The sequence below is a fragment of the Amyelois transitella genome, chromosome 24, assembly GCF_032362555.1.
Source record: "Amyelois transitella isolate CPQ chromosome 24, ilAmyTran1.1, whole genome shotgun sequence".
NCBI classification, from domain to species: domain Eukaryota; kingdom Metazoa; phylum Arthropoda; class Insecta; order Lepidoptera; family Pyralidae; genus Amyelois; species Amyelois transitella.
Genome location: NC_083527.1, coordinates 2,836,715 through 2,864,701, shown reverse-complemented (window position 1 = coordinate 2,864,701; position 27,987 = coordinate 2,836,715). Strand labels below are relative to the sequence as shown.

General features: G+C 35.6%; 1 protein-coding gene across 1 annotated transcript; it reads right to left on the bottom strand.

Annotated features, from left to right (window-relative positions):
- Positions 1-21: 21 nt before the first annotated feature.
- LOC106135921 (solute carrier family 2, facilitated glucose transporter member 8) lies at positions 22-27,946 on the bottom strand. The gene is made up of 9 exons (XM_013336330.2): positions 27,660-27,946; positions 15,565-15,681; positions 7,698-7,927; positions 5,427-5,543; positions 5,024-5,230; positions 4,385-4,517; positions 1,388-1,617; positions 826-1,020; positions 22-547 (listed from the first exon to the last, which is right to left on the bottom strand). Exons 2-9 carry the CDS (start codon positions 15,638-15,640, stop codon positions 272-274), a joined length of 1,464 nt encoding a protein of 487 aa, XP_013191784.1. The 5' UTR covers positions 15,641-15,681; positions 27,660-27,946; the 3' UTR covers positions 22-271.
- Positions 27,947-27,987: the final 41 nt, after the last annotated feature.

Genomic DNA, 27,987 nt, shown 5'->3' with positions numbered 1-27,987 from the left:
GGTTAAAATGCAAACAATAGCTTAAGTTCTTAAATATATATTTTGTCTAATACTTATTCGTATAATATCTTAAATAATATAGTCATATTTTTTTAAATTCGTCATTTATATCACATTCGGGAATGATAAGGCACTGTCGTCATACGTACTATATCAAACTCTATCACAATATAAATAAGTCATCTTTATAACCGTGTCAAATTCACCTTATAGGCGAACCAATTGATTTTACTTAGTTTATTGAGCAAAGGCTGAAAGCGACAAGGTTCTATTATAGTCTACTGACTTCTTTGGCCGTTTCAGCGTCTCTGCTGTTTTGTTTCTTTCTGCCGTCTTCTAGAAGGGCGTATATTTCTTCTACGGTCCTGTCTTTAGTCTCTGGCACCCACATGATGGTGTAAAAGCATCCGAGGAAGCAGACGAAGGAGAAGATAATGAAGACCCATTGGATGCCTAAGAGTTTTAATACTGGGTCGTATAGTTTTGTCTGCATGAAATCGCTGAATGCTGTGGCTGTTGTGATGACCGAAGTCGCGATGCCTCGATACTGGAAAGAGAGAAGAACAAATTAACAAAAGCAACTTCTGTACGTTTTCTGTAGAAGGTTTGCTAAAGAGACAATTTCATGAGTACAAAGTAAGTACTTGACTGTTAGATAAAACGTGGAGGTTCGTTAACTTACTTAGAAAGCGAACAGCTCCGAGGCGATAATGTAAGATACCTACTGGTAGTAATCAGCAACATCTCAGATATGACAGGCAGTCATGTGCGTAATCACGAAAAGTACTAGGCTGTCAGATATGACAAGGAGATTCAAATACTTACTTGGAAGGTGAAGAGCTCAGATGTGATAACGTAAGGCACTGGCTGGTAGCCAGCAGCGTCGGCAAAGATGCAGAGACACATAGACATGACCGGTAGCCAACCAGGCAGCCATATTGAGAGGGAGGTGACGTAGAACCAGGCGCCTAGGGACAGCATGGAGACGCCGGTCGCGAAGGAAGTGCCGGCGAGTAACCACTGGAAAAATTTGAATTAGATAGGTTTGATTAATAAGGACGAGAGACTGATTTGCATTAATTTTATGAGGAGACATAAACGGAACAATAACGTAGCGTTGAAAGTTGCGCAACCCTCGATCCTATTTTTTTGGTTACCTCAGTTCCGTCGTTTTAAAAAGGCAATAACGCATCAGGCTGATTAACAGGACTGCTTCGAATACAAACCCTGGGATATCATAAATAAAGACCAGGAGAACTCACCACAAGTCTGGTTACTATAATTTTTACAACTTACCAAGCGCTTATATATATGCAGAAGTACCCACGCCGTTGCTATGAATAACAGCTTTCAGGCGACGTAGGGGCGTAGGGGTTAGCTTACGTACCTTTCTTCCAGTCTTCTCCACAATACAGCTCGCGACGATCGAACCCAACAATTGTATGACTCCCACTACTATAGTCTGCTTGTTTGGGCTCAGTCTCAAGTTGATAGACTCTGACGCTTGTTCGAAGATGGACCCGGCATAGCTGAGGACGACGAGGTAGCCACATGTCTCTTGGGATATCATGACGTTGAGCGCGATCCGAAACGCTTGGAATGTTGTCTTGTCTTTAACTGAAACAATAACGTGAAATAGAAAATACGTCTTAAGTTACCATTATATTATGAAAACATAGCCTGTCCACCCCAAAAGTGGTGTAAGTTGGCTAGGAAGAATAATAAATAGAAAAGTACTTTAATCATCAAGTAATAACATCAAAAAATAAGTTAGATAATTAAACATAGCATGAGAGCTTCGGTGGTCGAATCGAATAACTTGCCAGATTCAAATGGGTGATGCGCATTTAGGTACAGATTCGAGTCCCATTCGGTCATGTAGAAATTACTCTTTACTAACTTATTTTGAGTGTAAGTGAATGTGTAACCATGATTCAATACGGTTAAGGTAGGTTCCCCCTGCAATGGTTGCGATGGTCGGATGGGAGTCGTTTCGTGTAAAAACCAGATTTACCTAATCCAGAATCATAGTCAAATTGGATTTCGGACTCCGAGAGACGAGAATACCGCCGTTATCGAGGGCTACCGCCAGGAGGGAGGCATAATTTCCATCATGCCCTGGTCGGGGATCAAATCCGACACTAAGCACTGAACCAGAGGTCCGGATACTACATAAATACCATTCTATTTATAGTATTTATTACGACATGTTGTTACTATGCGGCATGTCTAGTTTTCTTACGCAAAGATAACATTTAGTGCATTTTCTAGTACTTACAAACGTAACTGCACAAGCATTGCATACTAATGAGCGCTTGGTATTTGCGAGAGTAATTTAATATAAGTTATTTATAACATTAATACTAATTCTGCCTTTTAGCTTTGCTCGCATATCTTTCGTAGTATTAACCAGGTTTAAAAGAAGTTATCAATTCGGATGTAGGTTTGTTATTCAATTCCTTGGACAATTTTTTGAAAGTAGTCGCCTATTTATTTATTTGATTAATGTTACCAATTTGGAAATCGAGGAAGCTACAAAAGTTTATAGTTAAATTGTTTTCGTTATTTCCTATACTTTTCAGGCATTTAAATATGGTAGTCATCATCCAAAGTTAATCAGGTTGCGTTCGGTTTGAGTTGGGTTTTATATAAACTATCGTGCAATACTTACATTTTGCAATCACTTTATTTTACCTATATAAAAAAAGGAACTAACCGAAAAACGAACCTTCGAGAGATTTAAAGTTGTCACTTGAAATTACTTTTCAATTTATCAGGAGAAATTTGTTTAAGAGGTTCATAAATTTGGTATGTACCTACCTAAAAAGCATGACATCACGCAGAAACACCCACAGAGCCCTCTCTTTGTATCCAAATAATTTATTATCCTTATGCAACCAGTTAAGTGGGTATTTCTTTTTTTTTCTATAGGCAGGTAGGTTTCCTATAAGCTCAGATGAAGCTTAATAAAAACCAATGAATATTCTTTCTTTTATATTTGTTTAAAATAACGACCCGTTTAAAATTTCTGACGTTTGTAGATAATTATTAATATAATTTTTTTGGGCTTCATTTTTAACTAATATTATATATGTAATCGATACAAATGTCTACGGGAGTCCTCTTGTCTTGTTATTATAAGGCTTAAACAGAAATTATTTACATTTGTATTAATAGTTTGCAAGGATTTAAAGGCTTACAATAATTAGGTTAATGTGTCTTATTTTTTACTGAAGTTATCCTTTATTTATCCACAGAAATAAATCGCCTGATCTTATTTTACTCTTCCGGAAATAGCTTCTCCTGCCCTTTTAATGATTTAATTTTAAGGCTAATGTTTATAGATTGCGAGTTAATGAGCATGCTTAATCCAGTTATTTCTGGCTAAATATTTGCATGCCGATTTCCAACTCGGAATATAGTGGAAGTTATAAACATTTAATTTGCATCTGGGAACCGGTTGTGACGGCTCCAATCGTTAGTGGAGGATTCCAGAGGTCAATATCTCCAAGGAAATAACGAATCCCTTATTATAAATAATTTTCTTTACACAAGAAGCTTATTTCTATTAAGCTCACAAATGTTTTATACGGGGCTTTTATTTGTGCCAATTTTTTTTCTTTGTCTAAGTTTCTGCATCATAGATTTTACCATGGGTAATTATTGCTTAAGTTTACACATGGAAAAGTTAAGCGAAACTGCCTACTTACTATACATGCAATCTACTGAGTACGCAAAAAAAATTACTGAATTTTTAAGAAACAATAACAACTTAAAAAAATAATAATGAATTACAAGTCTCTCTTTTTTAGGTTTTTTGGGATTCTTCCTTTAGACGATGTGTTACCAACCTGTCGCTACTGAATCTCAAATACAGCTTGCAGAACGTGGCCTTTAATCTTTCCGAGACTGTTGGCTTTGTCTTCCCCGTAAGTGATTATGTATAAGTAAATCTCTTATAATATTATTACTATTTGGTATTTGTAGCTACAGAATATTATCGAAGATTAATAATTATTATGTCTTGGTGCTGTGTAGCGTGTTTGTTTTCATTATGAGTGCTGCTCTCTCAGGAAAGTTACCATTAGAAAGGAGTTCTCGGAAAGTCCGTGTCTCACGATTTGCATCTTAACATTAATTTTGAATAAATATGTAATTATTCATTCGCCTTTATTATTGTGAATTCAACTTTGGGGCAAGATTGAACTTGGTGATTTCTTATTAGTTTCTCTTCAAAAGATTTCAGACTGTATTGCTGTTAAAAATATCGGAAATCTGAAATTGGGAGAAATTTCGGTATGTTTTTTGGAAAAAATTTCGAATTTCAGGAGAGTCGGCAATCTCGCACAGATTTGGCTCTTGAAATATTTCTGGTTTAACTTACTTATGCATTTAAAACTAGCCGTCTTCGTGGACCTGGTGAACTCTTCTTCTCGTTCCAGCTGCTGGACTATCTCCTCCAAGTTCTTATCGTCAGTCGTGGTGTTCCTCAGCCAGGCTAACGCGGCTCGTGCCTCCTGGAAAGATTTTAGTTTTGTTATGATTCCCAAGTAACAAAATTTGGTATTATGAAAGATATAAGAGCGATTTGGAACGTGCTATTGCTCTTTTAAAGCTTCTTAATATTGCAACTTTAAGCAAGTGAACTGTATCCACTATGATTACGTTCCGCTGCTGACGGGAGCTGCTTCGTGTGAAAACATAATTCAACAATCCAAGATCGTTGACATAAGCCGACTCTGGGCTCCTCTCCAAATATGATTTCCAGGTCGCCAAATGTAATAACCGGGTAGACCAGCCAGTAGGCAGATCTTTCCACTTGCCACGATTCCTGAATATCTTCTTGCTTCATCCACATTCATGATGGTTTTGAGTACTCTTACCTTTCGCCAAGACGTCCCTAATTTGATCAAGGTACTTTCATTAAGGCCTACCCCTTCTCATTGGATCATGGTTATGTACCAACATATGGTCACCCCATATTCCCAGAAAGGTAAAAATGTGACTCAACTATGTAACTAACCTGATTCTTCCCCTGTTTAACCAGGAACACAGGAGTCTCAGGCATTGCAATGAACGCTAGCAGATGGAGGATGGGGACTGCAGTACAGATCCACATGACCACGGGAAACGACAGGAGGTCCCCGATGATGTATACCACCAGGTAGCCGAGGTTCTGGGACAGGATGAAGAGGGAGCCCAGGGCCCCACGGACGTTGTCTGATGCTATCTGTTGAGAAATTACGAATTAATTTCTAAGGCTGAGTTTAGAAGGAAATAAGTAATTTTCTTACAGTGTTGTTTTGATTGACATTTGTAAGGGGCACGTAGATTTTATTGTCATTATAAATTTGGTATCAACTTACTTGTCATTCTTTTTTCACATTAAAAAAGCCCGGGGAAATAGCTAGTGCTCTATAACTTACCTCTTTCAAATAAAGAGGCGTCACAATATAACAACTGGCGCAGGCGAACCCGGCTACTGCTCGCGACATGATGAGGGCCCAGGGTCGCAGGGAGAATAGGGTTATCGACCAGCTGATCTGAAACAATATATTTGGATTTTTGTAATAGGACTATTGGCTCTGTCTACCCCGCAAGGGATACAGACGTGACCATATGTAGGTATGTATGTATAATAGGACAGGGTTATTAATATTACAAAGCGTAGAAACAAAACACACGGTAAAAGTCGCAATCTGGTTATGACATAACAGACAATATGTCATGACAAGAATGGAGCACAAGTTTAATGAAATAACTTTGTGGCAAGTTACACAAAGGTTCTCTGCTTAATCCAATGGTAGACTGTTAGATAACGCAATTAGCATTAAATCCGCCTATTGTAACATATACAAACTGTCAATGTTACAATAAAGAATGAATAAATTAGTAAATAAACTCTAAAAATAATTAATATTAATTACTCCGATTTCTGTCAAATGTTAAGCCAATGTGAACCAAGACTGAAAACCTTCTAGCCAGGCGTCGCAAAGGATGATGAAAGTCAAAGAAGTCATGGTGCAGAAGAACGGAAGAATTAATTTGAAAAATTACTCAGCGGATCCCAAGTAATCTGATGCACAACTGAGAACACAAAAACATGAGATACATTCATTAATCTTTTCAATCAAGCTCTTATGTCGGTTTATGTAAGGTATTCTTGACCTGACTTTCGCCATATCGATGATGATCGCCAATGCGAATATAATTTTTTTTTCGCTTATTGACACTTATTTTTATGAAAAACCAATAAGTTTCATCGTCCGAACATGCCGTAAAGATTTCCTTGAAGAATAAAAATGCACCTTTTGTAAGTAACTTCTACCATTTTTGTGGTAGGTATATTAAATTCTTTGGGAGAAAATAATTTTCTTAAATAAAATGCACGCATAAATGTATGTATATACTTGTCGTTCATTATCTTGGATCGTTTAGGTAGATTTAAGGTCTAACTTCTCGCAACCTGGTCGTCCAGGTCAGGCCAGGTCGCATCAGGAATATAATGATGAGGATCATGATAATAATATTGATCTTGATCATGTCAAACATGAATAAACTGGTCCGACAATTGTAGATATCGTGCCACACAATTATTATCCGTTTACAAATTATAATTTATGAAGTGGCCACAACTGAAAGTGGTTGGAACCGCATTCTGGTCTATTAGTTATGAGATAAAGCACGTTACATATCTATTTGTAATTGGTCTTTGTTTGATTGCAGGCATAATAAATGCTTTAAGAGCAGCATAAAAATCTGTTCTAAAGCGAACAAAAGACAATTGTCTGACAGTGAATTGAACAGAATAGGTGGGACCAGGAGTTAAATATCTATAGACTATTTTTTTAGTAATTAAAGACCTTAGAGTAGATAGAGTCGAACCACGAGCTAATAAAGCATGTCTATGGGTTTTCATGTTTTCTTTCAATTAAAGGTAGAATCCCGAACCCAATGCTGGTGGGACTATAAGACCGGTCGGACATTATTAGTGGATCCATCAGTCAATCATAATCTTTCGTCTTTTTAATCTGTTTGTAAGTATAATAGACTATCTCAATAAAATCTTCGGGGCGGTAACATATAATTAAGTCCGCCTTTTGTACTTTACAAATTGTAATTGTTACAATAAAGAATAAATAAATATAAACCATTATATAGTTACTAACACTAACTAATTTGGGTCTTGGGTTGTTGTCATGTTCATATATGGAAAAGAGAATAGGTAATATGAGAAATATGGCCTATGTATTGTATGGATAGTTATTAGATTTAATCCGTAAACTATAAAAATAAAACTATTTCATAATTGCTGTGTTTCTATTGCTAACCTGCTATAACAATAGCTTGTTAAACTGTGATTTATTATTATTGAAAACTTTATAAGTATAATTAGTAACTATAACCTACTACTACTATTGTCTGAAAATAAAACATTCCTACATAAACATTACAATTTACTGCAGTTTATTTCTATTTGTTTGTCATAATTTTGTCAAACAGATTACATTATTTTTACTTAAACTTACGAAATCTGTTGTTTGTTTGTTTTTGTTGTTATGCAAGTGAAAAAATGGAGTCTCTACCTACCGCTTCAGTAGAGGCGTGGTAAACATAAAATCACGTCTCTTTTCCGAAAGGGAAGCCGAGAGCTGATAGCTTTTGATGATTGCAACCGGTTAGTCAAAGTTACTTACCAAGAGGAACAAGGACGTCAGCATCGTAACCATCTTCCGTCCCACTCTATCCACCAGCTTCCCCATGAGAAAGCCGCAGAAGATCGGCGCGAAGAATGTCAAGGACGCCATCCAGGATATCACCTCATCAGAGATGGGTTCTGGCGCGGGTCCGTCCGGGGACTGGAGTAATGGCGTCATGGGGGACTGCCAGCCAAGCAGCATCCCGAAGTTCAGGACTGGAATGGTCACTGAAACAAATTTATTTCATTAGTTGTAATCTTGTAAGTGCCGTGTGGTTCCCGGCACCAATACAAAAAAGAATGGAACCACTCCATCTCTTTCCCATGGATGTCGTAAAAGGCGACTAAGGGATAGGCTTACATACTTGGGATTCTTTTTTAGGCGATGGGCTAGCAACCTGTCACTATTTGAATCTCAATTCTATCTTAAAGCCAAATAGCTGAACGTGGCCTATCAGTCTTTTCAAGACTGTTGGCTCTGTCTACCCCGTAAGGGATAAAGACGTGATCATATGTATGTATGTATGTACAGATATATATTTTGCTGTATGCTGTATGCCTAAGCTATATTACTGTAAAATTACGTGAAAATCCGTCCAATAGTTTCTGCGTGAAAGAGTAACTCAAACACACACACTCCTAACAAACTTTCGCATTAATAATTGAGTAGGAATTGAATAGATATAATCATATTTTAAGTACTATTGGATAAAACTAAATCAAACGAAATCACTAAGCGGATATATCCAGTAATAAAACATCACAATCGATCTATTGTTATTGAATCATGTCATGGGATAATCATTGTTAATTAGAATACAATGGAAGGGGCGACGGATGATAAGTTATTAGGTTTTGTCGTCAAGACGTCGTAAATGCCGAAATTATGTATCTATATAACTCCTTGTCTTACTGAGGTACGTTCTAACGAAACTACTTGGTATAGCTGCAGTGTAGTTTGTTCCGCCTAAAGTATATTATTATCTTATATCGTAAATTGTATGTTAATAGGCGAAAAACTACGTGAGGTAGTTATATTGTCGGAACCCGCTTATACTCGTGAAAATATGATCTTACTAAAACTTTAATGTCCTAAGTAAAGCACTTTTGTGGCGACGTCACTAACGTCACACACTTATGATAGCGACGATTGTAACGCATTCAGCAAATAACAGCGAAGAGCCTAAATCACGCAAGCAAAGATTTTATGGATTGGAGCAGAAATACGACTTCCGACTCGACATTGTTGCTTGCCGCGGTTCCCCAGGCATAATATCTAGCCTGGCGGAAGATATTCCCTTTATGATAGTCGATCCCGAATCATCGCTCCCGCTACACACGTAAGTAAGTATCTCTCACGGAATCGTAGCTCGAATTGTTAGGGGTAGACAGAGCCAAAACGTTACAAGACTCTGAGGCGACGTTAGGCTGGATGGAATTAAGATTTAAGGATAGTCACTAGTTTTTTGGGATATCGCATCAAAAATAAACTTCAAGTGTCATACATACATATAATCACGTCTTTATCCCTTACGGGGTAGACAGAGCTAAAAATCTGGAAAAACCTGAGAGGCTTCGTTCAGCTATATATGATTGAATTCAAAGTATTGATTCCAATAGTGACAGGTTCCTCACCCATCACCTTTTTTATAGAATTTTGTAATCTGCGCTGGAAGATAAGCAGCTGACACCCAATAGGTTGTTTTTCACAACCAAACCACCATGGAATTTGTAGTTCCTTGATGTTTATAGCATACAAGATTTTCTCTTATGCCGCAGCCCAACTGGCCTTGTACCCCGTGACCTGAGTCAGTCTAAGGTATAATTAACTTTGTCAGGACAGTACAAATTCTCCGCAACATACCTACAAAGTACTATTTATAGCCAAAATTTCAGTACATTATGTAATCATACGTAGCCTTTTGTGGTTTAAGAACTTAGACCCTTTTCTTTCAAGAACAGAACTGGTCGGAACAATCGCCAAGTGTGGTGTTACTTTTGTGTATTCTTGCCAAATCCGGAAGACTTTCAAATTCAAATAAAAATTTTTATTCTTTATTGAAGGACACTTCATATCATTTAATAATTGTCATATCTTTTGGTTTCACAACATTGATTGGTCCCTTCCTTCTTCTATTCTGTTCTGGTTGTTGAGAAAACATAATGGGTGTCAGCTGATTTTCAGTGCACACTGTAGAAGGCAATGAGAGAAAGGCTATGAGGAAGGGCGAATAAACTCGGGATGCTTTCTATAATAAGCGATAAACTAGCAAGCTATTTCTGAATCTCAATTTCAATATAAAATCTCAAATTTCTAAATAATATTCCTTGAGTTTTGTGACCATTGGATCGTCACCCAGTAGGAGATAAAATATGACAGATACTAACAGTATCCCATTTAGAAAAATAAGCTTTTTAGCAACCCTAAATTGAAGTGGAAAATATACTTATCCTTGACCGACATTTACGTTTTGCGAGGCATCAAACACATTGTGTGCTATGTACCACCCCACACCCGGTCTAGAACTTCCTTCTTTATATTCAAATACAAATACTATTTGGTAAGCAGTACACGTAGTATGTTATTTAAATTCCATTCATCATCGAGTTTTGGATGGAAAACGTCATTGAGTTATGTCATTGGAATATTATACTTTTTCATCTATGGATAAATGCAAAGTGGGAATATTATTAAATGTGCCGTGTAGTTCTCGGCATTTTAATGTATTGGACTTCATCGGTTTTTCCGTAAATTTCATAAAATCAGACCAGCAGTTCAAAAATTATTGCGTTATATACGTACTAGAGAAAAATGTATTTTTGTCCCTAACAAGTTGTGTACATACAATACAAGTAAATTATGTATAATTTTTAGTAATTTTTGTACAAGCTTGACAGACCGTAAACTTAACAACATTTTCGTAAGTAACATCGTAATAATGATAAGTCATGACATTTTTATATGATTTGATAATAACATAGTAAGAAGACAGGAAGTCACATTTCATTTCATATAATTTGGCACTTGGGTATTTTTGTCTCGTAGTCAACACACAGATTCACAGCATTTATGTGATTATAAAATTTACGTAATCATGAGACAATTTGTACTTTAAACAAAAACCAAGGGCCTAATGTTACCTCTGAGTTATTTTAAGTCAGTGCTTACTGATAAACTTAATCGTAATAATAGGTATAAGTACTATATAAAATTTGAAATGCGTAAATTTCTGAGTTTTTGATTGTAAAATTCGAACGAAGTGGATTAGTCTTAGATTATTTAGTAAGAGACAGTGACTTATATATTATACTGCGTATTTTGAAATCATTCGTAAGAAGAACTTAAACTATGCCCCCAAATATAAACCGACACTATATAATTCTTTCTGGGAAGAGATCCTTACTTATTATAGTTATACTTTCGTCTGACCTCCGCGACCTACATGGGACCCCAGTAAGCTAGCTTGAATCATGGTTGACTTATAATATTTTTGATCACTGATGGAACTTCTAAGTAACACAGGAAAGACATAAAGTACATGGCAACGGTGGCATCGGGTATGCTTTTTTGAATCTGAAACCTTCGACTAATCCACCGACCAAAGTTTACAATGTGACTGGACCAGTTTATCTGCGCTGCACTAAGGTAACCCCTCTGTCATTCATCTCTGTAATTCTATACCCGCTGAGAAAAGGGGAAACCCGTTCTTTGACACTTGCATTATAAAGTTACATTCACACTGCCGATGTAAAATGATATTTTAGAATCATTTGAAATACTTATTTAATGAAGGAGAAATGACAGCTTTGATGCGGGTTTCCACAACTCGTGGCCTGTCATGTAATTTTTTTTAACAATTATTTCCATTATTGCATCGTCATTTAATTTTTGAAGGCAGATGTCTGTCAAACGCCGCACCTTCGTCAACAGATATCAACCAATAAGATTTGAAAGTGTAACGATTTGAAATTAACATAATACACTTCGCAAAAGAATTATGTGCAGTGTTATTTCTGATACTTTTAAATGAAATGGAATAAATAAATAAATAAATAAATATATACGGGACAAATTACACTGATTGAGTTAGCCTCGAAGTAAGTTCTAAACTTGTGTTACGAGATACTAACTCAACGATACTATATTTTATAATAAATACTTATATAGATAAACATCCAAGACCCAAGACAATCAGAAAAAGTTCTTTTCTCATCATGCCCTGACCGGGATTCGAACCCGGGACCTCCGGTGTCACAGACAAGCGTAGTACCGCTGAGCCACAGAGGCCGTAATGGTTAGGACCTTTGGCCATTGTTTATAATAAGTAGCCAAAAAAGCCTAAATCGCACAAGCATATTTTCTTCGAATTGTACCTACCTAGAATTTAGTTTCAGTTCCCCAAGCATAACACCTTCCTTTTGAAGGCGGTCGAGCTGGAAATATCGCTTTCGCTACACAGACCTACCTACCTCTATATCATTTTTTGGGTAGCTAAGGCGACTAAATAAATTTTAGTAGGCAGTCCAGAAAGGGAGCGCTGTTAATGAAAGCAAATGATTCGGCTCATATAACTGCAACTTTGGAAGAGCCATGGGGGGCAGGACAGTGTGCACACCGCCCAACACATTATGTATGACTTCCTTATTCAGCTCTCAAGAGATATCTCGGAACCCGGAGATATATTTCGCTCTAATGTGCAGTGTAAATCGCAGAAAAGACATTCACTTGAATTGGTAAGGGTTGGCACACACATACATACATATGAAATACGGGACATATTTCAAAACTTTGATCTAGTAAATATCCTAACTACCATAATTAATAAATACATACATACAAATAATTACGTCTTCATCCATTACGGGTAGATAGAGCCAACAGTCTCATAAAGACTGCAAGGCAACGTTTAACTGCATGGCTTAAAGATGGAATTGAGATTCAAACAGAGCAAAGTTGCTGGCCCATCGCCTAAAAGAAGAATCTCAAGTTTAGTCGCCTTTTACTTCATCAATTATCGAAGAGATGGAGTGATCCTATTTTAATGTGCCGGTAACCACACGGCATCGTGACGGCATGGTAACGTGATGATAATGTCTAGTATTCATTAAAAAAAATCACATATAAAACCTCCTCCGAGAAAAAGATCAGCTTGTTAGCTGAACATCACAAGCACTGGATTTTTTACAACGACCGTTTATTCTATTTTATTATTTTTTCCTTTTATGTGACTGTGTCCTAACTAAGAATGTTTGCAACGGCCCTAAACCGGTATTCAATCAACGCACGCTACCCCATTACCCTGAATGAATGGGTGAATGAAACATATGAATTATTTATTTACAAGCGGAAAAGTAAATTGCAAATTGCAGAAAAATATAGAAATCTGAAATAACTTTAGTATTTGTTTGCGTAAATATGACTGCATTATTTGGGCACAGAAGAACTTTTCAAAGAATCCTATGGTTCTTGATCTCTAAGCCATAACCACATAAAATTTGTAGGGCCATTTTTAGAATTATTAAGTTTTAATTATAGTTTTATAAACAAGCTTTTATTTTTTATTGTTTTTGTAAATTAAAAATAAAATTCACAATATATTTGAGCATAGATTCAAACATGGATACTTAAGTACTTAATTGACTTATAACAAGCCAAAAACAGACAAAAAATATTTAAGTATACGTATTAAAATACCTAATATCGGGAGCGAAGCAAGGATAAAAAGCAAAGATAATGATTATCGGAATGTCCCTGATTACCTTGTTTCTTATCAATGAAATGCACTGATTTAGGTTAATAAGTTTAACTATTAACTTACTGTACTTAGCTTACTTATTTGTTATTCATACATTCGCGTTTTTTTTCGGTTTCAAAAAGTAAGCAAAATTAACGTTGCTATTCATACATACGTAATTGTCTTCGATAATATTCTATACTTACGATTAACATACATATAACCACGTCTTTATCCCTAACGGGGTAGACAGTGCCAACGGTCTGAGAAAGCACGTTCAGCTTGATAGAATTAAGCTTAAAATTGTGGAAGGTTGCCAGCCCCTCGCTTTAAAGAAGTTTACAAGTTAATATATAATAAACTTAGAATTCTTCTTGGAACTCTTTTCCATGATTGACTTTCTATTAACCCTCTATACTTATATTTGACCTGACCTAAAAGATCGCCTTACATCGACAAGCTTCCATGTAAAAAGTGAAAGAAGCATGCAAGGATCATGGCAAGTGGAAGGATGTAGTCTTTGCCCACCCCTTTTTGGGAAATAATCATCATTACACGTTTGTTACCTACAACAATACAAGCGTCTCCGTAGGAAATGACAATACAGTTATATGTAACTGTTTGACGCAGTTTATAAACATGTCTAGACCGTTCTGCACCTACGCCGCGTGTACTAGGCTACTCGGCCCGGCTTCACACGGGAAACGTTAACCCCCCACTCAATAAAGAAGGATGCTATCCATAGTTTCATTAGGTGAGTCTTTTTCATGTATGATCCAAAGATATGAAAATTATAATTTGGCTTTAATAGCGATGCAATGCTGTCGGAGGAACCTTTGGCTTATGAGATCGAAAATGGATAATTACGTACATACATACCTACATACATATAATCACGTCTATATCCCTTGCGGGGTAGACAGAGCCAACAATCTTGAAAAGACTGATAGGCCACGTTCGGCTGTTTGGCATAATGATAAAATTGAAATTCAAATAGTGACAGGTTGCTAGCCCTAAAAGAAGAATCGCAAGTTTATAAACCATTCCCTTAGTCGCCTAGGAGAAGATCAGTATACGAGTTTAAGCAATGCTAAGTATGATGATGTCATGATACCTTTTTTCCAACTTTATCATGTTACTGCGATAAATATTAGCATAATATTGTATACTTTTCTCACATATTTTATGGTTGAATGGTCGTAAAATTTCTTTTACATCACCTTCTAATGTTCAAACACTTAAGATTCGTCGTGGTGCTAAAAATGTCGTAAAATTAACCGACATTTCATTGTATGGTCGTTACAGATTATGTAGCTACCTAGACTTAATTGAAAATATATGGTAATTATTTTGTAGCTCTAAATAGGGATATATTTCACTTAAAAAATATTACAAAAAAGTTTTTGATCGATTTAAAGATAAATTAAATAAATTTGTAGATGGTTCAAAATAGAAAATTAGCTAATAATTTACAAGAAAAAAAAAAGTTAGGTAACGAGACATTTCTTTTAAGACATGTATTTATGAGGTTTCAAAAAAGACCAAGACAATCATGGTTGCGTCGTCACCTACTTGGAGAGCCCGGGGTACGCCTCTGACGATGACCCAGGATTGGGTAAGTAGAATTTTACCACGAAACCCTTAGGTTAGGTTACCCTTTTCAGGTTTGTCAGGTAACCTTGCGATGTTTTTTCCTTTCCCCGTTAGTTCCAATAGTCCTAAGTGTTATCCCAAGGGGCAAGGAATTTAAAAGTTCCTCTATATGACAAAAAATCACTCACATCGTGAGAAAAAGAAACTTATTTTAGAAAAGACCTGTTTCTTACGATCTCCAAGTCGTTTATGTACAGCGTTGAAAAGGACGGTATTGCCTAAGAAAATACATTCATTCATACATACATAAAAATCAGGCCTCTTTCCCGGAGGGGTAGGCAGAGACTACCTCTTTCCACTTGCCACGATCTCTGCCTACTTCCTTCGCTTCATCCATTCGGGTACTTTTGACCTGACCCTTTACCAAGACGTCCTTAATTTGATCAAGATACGTTCGTCTAGGTCTTCCCACTCCGACCTTTCCCTCCACAGAAAGAAAAACTTAAGTTAATCAAATAAGGAAGGAAATAAACTTACCCATCAAAGCCATAAAGAACTGGTTGAGGATCCCTCCACTGTTGAGCTTCCTGAGCCATTGCGTTGGTAGCAGCATGATGCGGTGACCTTCAATGACTCATGTTGCCTTGGTACTTACTGTAAGGAAAATATATCATGAGAGGAAAAACTGTAAGGTTTTTCATTTGAGGTGACCAAATTATTAATTAGTATCGTGTGGTTCCCGGTACTTCAACAGAATACTCCATCTTTTGCCCGTGGATGTCGTAAAAGGCGACTTAGGGAATAGCTAAAAAACTTAAGATTCTTCTTGTAGCTAGCAACCTATCACTATTCCAATTCCATCACTAAGCCATATAGCTGAACGTGGCCTGTCATTCTTTCGAGGCTGCTGGCTCTGTCTACCCCGCAAAGGATATAGATATACGTTACCATATGTATTTATGTATATAATACTCTTAATTTGCGTGAATTGCCACCGTTAATAGTTTTAAATAGTCGCACTGTAGGATATAAGTCGCCGATCAAACCTCGATCCAACTCTCGTTATGTAGACGTGATAATATGAATTATAGAATAGCAAGTTGGATTTATTACAACACAAACGGAAGTACAGCACAGACATTCACAGAAATCTTATTCCGTTCCGTAACCAAAAGGATCGTAAAAATTTGTAAAAAAATGAAGTTATGTTCAAGACGTTTGTATTGTTTTTGTAAATATTAAATTTATAGTTGCACTGAAATAGCAGAAACTAGTTTATTCTTTTAATTTTTTTAAGCTGGTTTTCCGCTAAATTTTCTACTTCTGAAATACGAATTTGAAGGAAATGAAAGTCAAACAATGCACCTCACCACGACATTGCTTATAAACATTGTAGGTTCACTACAGTTTTAGTGTTGGCGCCAACTTTTTCATGTCGGAAGAAATGCAAGAAAGAAGAAAAAATATTGTAGTTTTTTTATCTATCTCTTCGCAGGATTTTATAAATCAATGAAATTCATAAACTGCTTTTATAGAAGACTAGAGGCCACCCGCGACTTCGTCCGCATGGGAACCCTATCAATCCCGCGGGAACTCCGGGATAATAAGTAGCCTATATGTTATTCTGGGTCTTCAGCTACCTGCAAACGAAATTTTATCGTAATCGGTTCAGTAGTTATTGCGTGAAAGAGTTATAAACATCCATACTGACATACTCACGAACTTTCGCATTTATAATATTAATAGGATAATGTATTCCTGACCAATCCTCGGGAAATTAAACAACTTATACATAAAAATATTATCACTTCTTTTTCTATGTAGGTATAACTTGCTTCCGGATGCACTATAATTTCATGGATAACAGTTTAGTGGTTTTGACATAAAGACGGAGAAACAAACACACTTTTACATTTTATAATTATTAATAGGGATTCAGATACTTTTCATTCGACTTGAGGGCTTGTAGACATCTGATTTACAAGTAACATTACGTAATTTACATCATTGATAATTATAACAGACGTCATAAAGGGCAATTTATATCTCTATCAAGTAATTAATATATCATGCAAATACTACGTGCTTATATTGATGCACGACCAATCAATTGTCAAGTTTCAATTGGAAATCAATTTAATATTATTAAGAAGTATATCTTTCTTTAAATTTTTGACAGCCTCTGTGGCGCAGCGGTAATACGCTTGTCTGTGACACCGGAGGTCCCGGGTTCGAATCCCGGTCAGGACATGATGAGAAACGAACTTTTTCTGATTGGTCTGGATCTTGGATGTTTATCTATTTAAGTATTTATTATATAATATAGTATCGTTGAGTTGGTATCTCGTAACACAAATACACGAACTTACTTCGAGGCTAACTCAATCTGTGTAATTTGTCCCGTATATATATTTATTCATCAAAGCGCTAGATTAGTTTGTTTTATTCACTTACTTGGCCCTAGCTTTTTTTCGCAGGTTGCCGAGCACACAATCTCAATCTATATTACATACATACATATGGTCACGTCTATATCCCTTGCGGGGCAGACAGAGCCAACGGTCTTGAAAAGACTGAATGGCCACGTTCAGCTATTTGGCTTAATGATAGAATTGAGATACAACTAGCGACAGGTTGCTAGCCCATCGCCTAAAAAAGAATTCCAACTTTGTAAGCCTATCCCTTAGTCGCCTTTTACGACATCCATGGGAAAGAGATGGAGTGGTCCTATTCTTTTTTGTATTGGTGCCGGGAACCACACGGCACTATCTATCTCTATCTATATTACTAAGCCATATTTATTAATTTATTTAAAACTTTATTGTACAAAAAGGACAAAAGGCGGACTTAATGCCGTTTGGCATTCTCTACCAGTCAACCAGCTGACTAAACAGAAAAACTTTAAGCGGGAATTTAGATTTTAGGTAAAGAGGGGAGTAGGCATCATTGAGCTATACAGCTGAACGTGGCCTTTTAGGTATGCTATATGTTTAATTTACCTATACAGTTTAGATACCTATATCAATCCACACGTCAAAATTGTCTTGGTTTCCTCATTGGGTTAATGATATTTCTTTTGTCAAACACAAAAACAAGGAAGAAGCTGCCATCACGGACCTTTTTTGTGGGAGAACCAATGATGCAGTACATTTAACATCTGTCGGTCTTATTAGTATACTAGTGACCCGCCCCGGCTTCGTACGGGTAGCAATAGATATAAACATTCCTTAGAAAACCCTCTTTACAACATTTCAAATAAGTAGGTACAAAATCAGTCTACGACTTTTAGAGATTAGAGCGCATACAGATAGACATACAAGAGGGAGTGCCGTGTGGTTGCTAGCACTTTATTAGAAGGACCCCTTCATCTCTTTCCAATGGATGTCGTAAAAGGCGACTAAGGAAATGGCTACTAAATTTGGGATTCTTCTTTAAGGCGATCTTAAAGCCAATTAGCTGAACGTGGCCTATCAGTCTTTTCAAGACTGTTGGCTCTGTCTACCCCGCAAGGGATATAGATGTGATTATATGTAGGTATGTACATATGTAAAAATTTACCAAGTGGCCAGAATCACGTGTAGCGGTCCTCGCATCTGTCATGTGCTCTCATTTTCCTGATGTTACGCACGTGAATGGTGCAAGCGACCTAGAGTTCAAATAACATACTTAAAATATGAGGAAAAGTTGCCAGAACTCAAATTTGCGATTGGAAATCCACGAAACCGAATCATTATAAAAATATAATAAATCTGTGCAATTTGTCCCGTATATATTTATTTATCACTACATAGTATAAAACAAAGTCGCTATTTTAGTCTGTTTGTCTGTATGCTTAAATCTTTAAAATTACGCAACGGATTTTGATGCGGTTTTTTGTAACAGGTAGAGTGATTCAAGAGGAAGGTTTTTATGTAAAATAACATTTATAATTTTGCACCCGTGCGAAGCCGGGGCGGGTCGCTAGTTTATTATAAAAGATACCTAGTATCAAATTAAATCAACTTTCCGCCTAGGTGAGGTCTAAGGTGGGGCACGCAAGATGAACCTGAAAGTCAAGTAGGAATCGAAGAACAACGACAATAGGTATGACTAATTTTTGATTTGCTTTTTATTAATTTATTTTCACAACAACTAAAACATTGGTGAAATAATCGCATCAATAAACAAAACACTGTCTGAGATATAACGAGGTACTTGACACATTATTTGGGCAAGTCCAAAAAGCCTCTTACAAAACATTACTTAAGTATGACGTCACTACTGAGTTTCTTACTCGCGTCATGAACTTTTAGCAGCTACTTTAGTTATTGCGTTTATGGATGAGTCTTAATAAAAGTTGTTGCATATTTTTTTATTCACCGATGATAGCATGTAAATATTTTTGAATTTAATTTTTTTTCATTTATTTTTAATGAATATAAAACATTTATTGCGCATAAATTAAAACTTAAATCAATAATTCACGTAATGTAATTCTATCATGCATCCCTAATATTGTTTGCATTTTTACCCGCGTGATTTAATTATTTTTCACGCGTGCGGACTGCGGGCGAAATCTAGTATGGATATTAATACAATATTGGTACATCCATGGGAAAAAGATAGAGAAGTCCAATTATTTTTTTCCGTAAAAGGCGACTAAGGGAATGGCTAATTAACTTGGGATTCTTCTTTTAGGCGAAGGGCTAGCAACCTGTCACTATTTGAATCTCAATTCAATCATTAAGCCAAACAACTGAACGTGGCTTTTCAGTCTTTTCAAGACAGTTGGCTCTTTCTACTTCGCAAGGAATAAGTATAGCCGTGATTATATGTACCTATATAATACATCTAGTTAGTGCCGTGTGGCTCCCGGCACCAATACAAAAAAGAATAGGACCACTCCATCTCTTTCCCATGGATGTCGTAAAAGGCGACTAAGGGATAGGCTTACAAACTTGGGATTCTTTTTAGGCGATGGGCTAGCAACCTGTCACTAGTTGAATCTCAATTCTATCGTTAAGCCAAATAGCTGAACGTGGCCTATCAGTCCGCTCAGGACTGTTGGCTCTGTCTACCCCGCAAGGGATATAGACGTGATTATATGTATGTATGTATGTATGTATATAATACATCTACTTGAGGAGACCTATTTATACCTATCACATCAACTATGTCTTAGAGGTCCGGAAGTCACTTAAGGTCGCTTAGTTATAATCCTAAGCTGTTCGCCATTCTATGGCATTGAGTGCACAGCGTTAAAATGGCCATGACTAAACAAATATGCTTACAGATGAAAATACTCGTATAAGATACTTTCAAATTACATACTAGTTGTGCCGAGTGGTTTACGGCACTTCGGAATAGGATCACTGCATTTCTACCGACTAAGAGAATAGCGCACATTCATTTAGTGCAGGCTCCCATGAATGCTGGTCTTGTAGAAAAGAAAAACATTGTAAAAGTAAATTAAAGGAAATACTTATAAACTTATAAAGTCTTACTTGTTTTTTAGGCCGATAGGCTAGCAACCTGCCGCTTGAATCTGAATTCAATCAATAAGCCATACAGCTGAACGTGGCCTTCTCCAGAATTTTCGAGATTGTTGGATCTGTCTTCCCCGTATGCGAAAAAGACGTGATAACATATAACATATTTTATATATGTATGTTTGTAAATAACGCGATTATATTATAGGCAGGTCTCTAAATAATGAATACATACATACACACCTACATAAATACATACTGGTCAAACTGAGAACCCCCCTTTTTTTTAAAGCGGTAAATAATACTCTACAATCGCCATCGGTAGTCGCCGTACTGGCCTGCTTCCAACACGGGCTTGGCATAATTTGGCTAAGCAAGTAAGACGTATTTAACACTAGAGGCCGCCCGCGAATTCATCCGCATGGAAACCCTATCAATCCCGAGGGAACTCTGGGATAAAAAGTAGCCTATGTGTTATTCTGGGTCTTTAGCTACCCACATACTAAATTTCATCGTAATCGGTTCAGTAGTTTTTGCGTGAGAGAGTAACATACATCCATACTGACATCCTGACATACAAACTTTCGCATTTATAATATTAGTACGATGTACAATATTAGGTAGGAAGGTCAATCAACATTGGGGGTGTGGCAAAAATCTGTATTTGTACTGAGATGTCATACTGATGAGCTCGCTTAAAAATATTGATGTTAGTACGTGGAAACAAAAGAAACTTGTGTAGAAGAAAAACAGAAAAAAAACTGTTTTTCTTTTGAAGTAATAAAGAGTTTATCTACCTTCTCATCAATAATCTCCTGGCGATAATCCGTCCTTACTTTTTTGACGCAGGCCAGCGTGTAACCACGATACAAAATTTGATTTTTTGTAATATCTAAGATGTATCCTACCTACATCCCTGTGACCCAGGGATGTAGGGTAGGATGTCTATTTACTGTGTTACAATACCTAAATATTTTTTTTTCAATTTTTTTCTATAAGACAATTAAGCTTACACGATCAGGATCATGAATAATACAGTTTTCTGTTATTTTCAAATGTAGGTAGTAACTCGAAAAATCATTTGAACATGGCTATGGTAGGTTTCCAATTTGTGGATCACATCTTTTTATGCGTTCGGTAGTTAAATGGACTCCTTATTTGTTCTTTAGTTCATTTTATGCTAATATGCCACGTGAGCCTTTGGAAAAATCTGTATACTATAATAAAAAAAAATATTAGGATTTTTAAATTATTCAAAAATTTGCCATTGAGCCCAACACAGTAAACAATCGTACGAGATTCAAACTGTATAAATTGACGTATGTAATGTATAATACAAATATTTTATAAGTATGGGGGATACCTTCCTAGACTTAAGTAGTTTGTTATCTAGTATCGTGTTGTTTGTTCTATTTGGTTAAGTTTTTCTCACACAGCGGTCCATGCATTTAAAAAAAAATCTCCTTACTTTACTGTATGTGCATCGGTTAACAATAAAACACCTTAATAGACATAACTGTAAAAAAACCATGATAATGTGCGCTTTAGGGTTCAGACCCGTGCAGGGTTTAGAAGATATATGCTCACCGAAGACAGAATTATTGTGATTCTAAAACAAAATCACGATAAATTGAGAACCATCTTTTTGTAGGTGTTAGAATTGCAAGATGATTGTAAAAGATTGAAAACTGATATCGAGTATTATGCGTTTAGTGTGCTCCAGCGATTTCAATATAAAACAATTCGATAACATAATTCTCGCATAAAGCTGCATATCGATTGTCCGCTTAGATAGTTTACTAAATGATCTAAGATTATTCATGATCAATACAAATGTAGTGAAATAAATATATTTTTGCGTTAATAAATGTTCCTGTACCTCTTTGACTGTTACGTTATTTTCAACACATTCCCTTTACTTTTTAATTTCTGAAGCTCGATTTTAATGTTCTTTGTTGTTATTTGATTGAGTTTGCACTCAGTCTTTATTTGGTTTGATTTGACAGTAGGTTGCGCTATTCTGCGCCCTCAAATATTGCTAAGGCTACATAAATATACTTAAAGGTTCTTTTGCACTTAATGGTAATATTGTAATGTAGTAAATTCGTTGGTCCAGTGTGTACGCCGCTTAATTGCAGTGTTAATGATATAGGAACGGGAGTGAACGACACATTTCTAGCCTTGAAGTGACTTCAGATTATTGTTTTTATTGCTCACGGCATAATCTGGTCGCTACTGGTTTTGATAATTGGCCATAGTGCACATTTTACAATCAACCGACTTAAAAAAAGTAAGGTTTTCAATTGTTTTTTTTTCTTCTGATTTTAACGCTTCTTACGCAATTAATAGAATTTAGATTCAAGTAGTGACAGGTCGCTAGCCCATCGCCTAAAAGAAGAATCCCAGTTTATGAGCATATCCCTTAATCGCATTTAACGACATCCATGGGAAAGAGATGGCGTGGTCCTATTCTTTTTTCCATTCCACATAATTACTTTTGTAAAAACATAAAATGAGGTCTTTTTCCCGGAGGGGTAGACAGAGACTACATCTTTCCAATTGCAACTACGAGTATCCCTGCATACTTCTTTCCCCCCTCAATTTCGACGAATACAATCTAATAATTACTTACTTTAAATTTTATTGTCTAATTATATTGAAAGATCAAGTTTATCTTTACATTTTACCAGAGGGAATTGGATTTAATCGGTTGTACAATTGATACAGTCTGTTTTCCTACATCGTAATAAGTCATGATTGCAATGTGAGGAAACACTAATCGCAATGAATATTTTTATCGTCATACAAATGTGTCTGTGACGAATCTTATTGACCAATACTATCCAATATGCTATATTTAGCAATGTGCGATCAAATGAGGTGATAATAAATATTTGTTTAAAAATAGAACACGACCGCTTTGATTGAAGAGTCTATGATCTTGTATTATATCGCACTAATCACGTATACGTGGCCTATCAGTCTTTTTTAAACTGTTGGCTCTGTCTACCCCGCAAGTGAAACGAAAAATCTGAGGATAGTAGAGCTTGCATTAAGTCGATTTAGGCGATGGGCTGGCAACCTGTCACTATACTATAGAATCTCAATTCCATCATTAAGTCATACAGATGAACGTGGCGTTTCAGTCTTTGCGAGACTGTTTGTTCTCTCTACCCCGTAAGGGTGATTTTATATAAAGATGTGATTATATGTATGCATGTATGTAGGACTAGAGGTTTTTCAGTTTATTCTTTACACACAAAATACATTTTCTGTTTCTTTATAAAATAACTTAGGTATATGAGTACGATTTCAAAAATTTTATTATATATTCTTAGGTCTGTACTTATCATTCCGAGGACCATTTTTCAGCTCTTACGATTATGTTTGGTTTGGTCTGTTAGTTTATAAAATCAGTGAGTTCTATTGCTTTTTTAATAATGATATTTTTATTAATGAGCTGCACATTTGTACGGCTAACTATCTTTTGCTTTAAAGATTAAGTATTTTACGGGGTAAGTGTCTAAGCGAATAAGTCAATCATAAAGCCAGGAGGAGATGCAGAATTTACTCAACGGGAAACAAAACAACTAACAAGTATAAATATACGTATAATATAAAATTCCAAAGAATCTATATCACCTATCAAAATAAAGAAATGCCTGCTAAATAAACAACTCTTTGACAAATAAAGGATGGAACAATAACATGTTTCCACGCTTTTCTTGTTTTTATTCTCGTGTGACTGTGTCAAAGACATTGGATACGCATTCTTAGACATGTCAAGGCCTGCAGCATTCATTTGTAATTATACGTGATAGACTGTACCCGCCTCTCGTGTTTGGCATTATGGGTAACGTACACACACACAAACACACATCACGTTTTTATCTCATAAGCGGTCATTCATCCTTTTGGCGCTAGACCCAGTATTTTTTTTAACATTAATTAATGCATTTCGATCGTGAACCACGAAGGGTTTGTGTGTAATTCAAATAGTCATATCTCTTTAGAAGAGCAAGGAGTACATTTTTGACCACGATTTTGGATTGCGCAAGTCAGGTTTTTACAAGAAATGACTCACGCCAGACCTCCGCAACCTTTGGTTTCTTTAACCAAACACATGTTGGATTATGATGACATATGCAGTTGAATGTGCATGTTTCATCACCATGCTTTCCCTCACAATAAGCTCATTTATATAGAAACGAATCGAAATAATACAAAAATAATTATTTCGATTTCTCTGGATTAGATCTAGACAAAGTCTTACAATCAAAGGTTGTGTAATTTTTTGCTGAATGGCTAAATTATGGAATTGAGATTCAGAGATCACATCATGAAAAGTTACCTTATATCGCTTAAAACAAGAATCTCAATTTTATAAACTTTTCCTTTGAGTGACAACAATCTGCGCATGAAAAAAGTGACTAGCCAAGAAATGGCACGAACTATATTTTTTTTCAGCAAATTCCAGCAATGACCAGCATGGTAGTAAATAAGGCTATTCGAACACTATCGTTGGCCAATGCTTTAAGTACGGTTTAGCATTTTCAAACTTATATCCATAATAACAAATTTTATTTTTCCACGCGTGGAAGTAGGTATTTGTAACGTTTCATTCATTTAAACTATTTATATAATGGCTTGAGAAAATACTTGGTGACTATTATAAAATTATAAATTTCCACATCAAGACGGCAAATATTTTAACGACTAGCATTTGCCCGCGACTTCCTAGGACTTTATTTACTTGAACTGATAGTACTTATACCTCCTAGAATCTTCTCTTTTTTACTCCCTACATCAAATAAGGAAATCTACATGCCAAACTTTATATCTCTAGACCGGGTATGCATTGATAAGTCAGTCAATTAGTCTGACAGCCAATATATATTTTTTAATTAATTGAAATAGATTGATTGATTAAAATACAACTTCCGACTGGGTATATTGCTCATGATTACAATGAAAAAACTTAACAAAAAATATTGTGGGCACACATTTTTTTAAATATTTCAAATAAATTATTTTCCGCATTACTTCATATGTTTTAATCAATGATTATTGGTTACAAACTTCAACATACAGAAATAATAATACAAAATCGAGATAAAAAAATCATAGGTATCTTCTATTAGTATTCTGACAAAACTTCATCAGATCACTTGACTTAATTTTGCACAAAAAAATAAAGTCTATTTGTTTGTTAATTCATAAAGATTTCAAAATAAACTAAAGCGATTTATAACTTAAAAAACGGAAACACACAAATATTGTTTGGAAATATCCGGGAAAGAAAGTAGCTGAGCCTAGGTGCTACCTGCTTTTTTTAAGTTTTAAAGTTCATTTAAGTATACTTAAAAAAAATATTGCTCATAAACAAAAATAATAAATAGGTAATAATAATTTTGCCTTAAAACTTTTTCAATAAAATTCTGTAAAAATAGATTTATAATGTTATTATCCTAATGTTGAGTCATTGTACAAAAACTGCTCTTAGATGCACCTTGTAAGGCAAACCGGTTGAAATGCATCGAGGTATTTGTACTTAACCGACTGCCGCAAATGCAGAGTTAAAGAAAGTAATGTTATTCTTTGTGAATGAATCAAGCAAATTTCAAAATTAGATTTAAAAATATTCTTACTTGTACTGCTTTATGTTATCAATCTTAAACCATAAAATATTATTATAATATAACTAGCTGACCCAGCAAACGTTGTTTTGCCATATAAATTATTTTAAGGAATTTAGGGGTATGAAAAATAGATTTTGACCGAGTCTCAGACCTACTCATTATGCTCAAAAAATTTCATGAGAATCGGTCAAGCCGTTTCGGAGGAGTACGGAGACAAACATTGTGACACGAGAATTTAATATATAAGATTTTGCTATTATAAGTCTTAATCTGTTAAGAAGTTTTTTATACCCTAAAGAAGACAGAAGGAGAACTGAAGAGGACAGATATAATCAAATGAAAAGCACTTTATTCAAGGAAAAACAAATAAAAATACTTAATAATAAAAAAGTCGATGTTTTTGCTAACCCCAACAAGTCATGACAACCGTTGCTATGGAATACATATGCATATGTAGGTATGCCAACTGGCTTTGCCTGTTAATATTTATACTTATATATACAGCAAACAATAAAATATAAATAAAGAAGGTTGCCTACAGTAATAATATATTAGAAGTAAAAATTATAGCAACGCAAACAGAAAACAAATACTTTGCGTACTTACAAAAAATCCAATAGGAATTTTTGCAGTGCTAACTGAATCCCAAAGAGTTACGGGTTGAGAAATAATTCCTTACGATGTTAGTACCTACTTGCAAAGATTCAATACTGGTTATGTGGATAAAGCATGTCAGGTAACGAAATAACGAACCGAGAAGGACATTATAAGGGTATCTGTCATCCCGGAAGAAAGGAATGCACCCGCGGAATTGTTAATGAACGATAATATTTAATTTATGTGCCGTGTGATTCCCAGCAAAAAAAGGACCAGTACATCTCTCTCCCATGGATGTTGTAAAAGGCGACTAAGGGGTAGGCTTATAAACTTGGGATTCTTATTTTAAGGCGATGGACTAGCAACCTGTCACTATTTGAATCTCATTTATATCTTAAAGCCGAATAGCTGAACGTGGCCTGTCAGTCTTTTCAAGACTATTGGCTTTGTCTAACCCGCAAGGGATATAGACGTGATTATATGTATTTATGTATGTAGGTATTTAATTTAATTATAAATTTGGCGTCTTTATTTTTGTGTAGTGAACACTTACAGGGCTTTCCGAAATTCCCACTGGAGTGGAAAAACGGCTCATTGTGCGTACGAAATCGCGGGGAAAAGCTATCTGAATTATACCTAAAACCATTAGGAGTACTGAAAAGGACATAAGTACCTTCCATCTAGAAAATATACTGTTCATAGGATTTGCGTTAAACAACAATGTGTGTCAGCGAAGCCGCGGGCAACAGCTACTATTTTGTAAGTCTATACAATGACATGACCTAACTGATAAAATAAAAGTATAATAATTATTAAATTATAACTTATTTTATAAACTTGAATATTTTTTTTACATTTAAGTTATTTTATTTTATTAAATTATCAATTTGAAAAATAGAAACATGGTAAATAATTTTTATATACTTACAATATATTATTCAATACACTTGCATAATTTTTAGATCATGGTAAACAAATTAATCTCGAACCGATCTAATAAAATTGACTTTCACTTTCAGAAAATAAGTCAAACTCACTTCACTACAAATATCACTTTTTTATTTGCCACAACCGGAATCTAGTTAAAAAAAAATATTGACAGTTGCTGTCCACAAAACGTTCGATTTTCAAATTATACTTAATTTACAAAAAATATTAGACCGCGTTGTCGATGTTTGCTAAGCCTCGATTAGGGCGACGTGTTCTGCGTTCAGAAGCCGGCCATTCACTAAAGAAATACTCTGGCATCGTGCAAT

Bases quoted from the DNA above. Each gene is read 5' to 3' on its own strand.
- LOC106135921 (XM_013336330.2), bottom strand. From the start codon at position 15,640: ATGCTGCTACCAACGCAATGGCTCAGGAAGCTCAACAGTGGAGGGATC. The intron at 5,544-7,697 runs GTAAGTAACTTT...ATATTGTTTCAG, and splicing joins TGACGTCCTTGTTCCTCTTG to ATCAGCTGGTCGATAACCCT. The intron at 1,021-1,387 runs GTACGTAAGCTA...AAATTTTTCCAG, and splicing joins TGGAGAAGACTGGAAGAAAG to TGGTTACTCGCCGGCACTTC.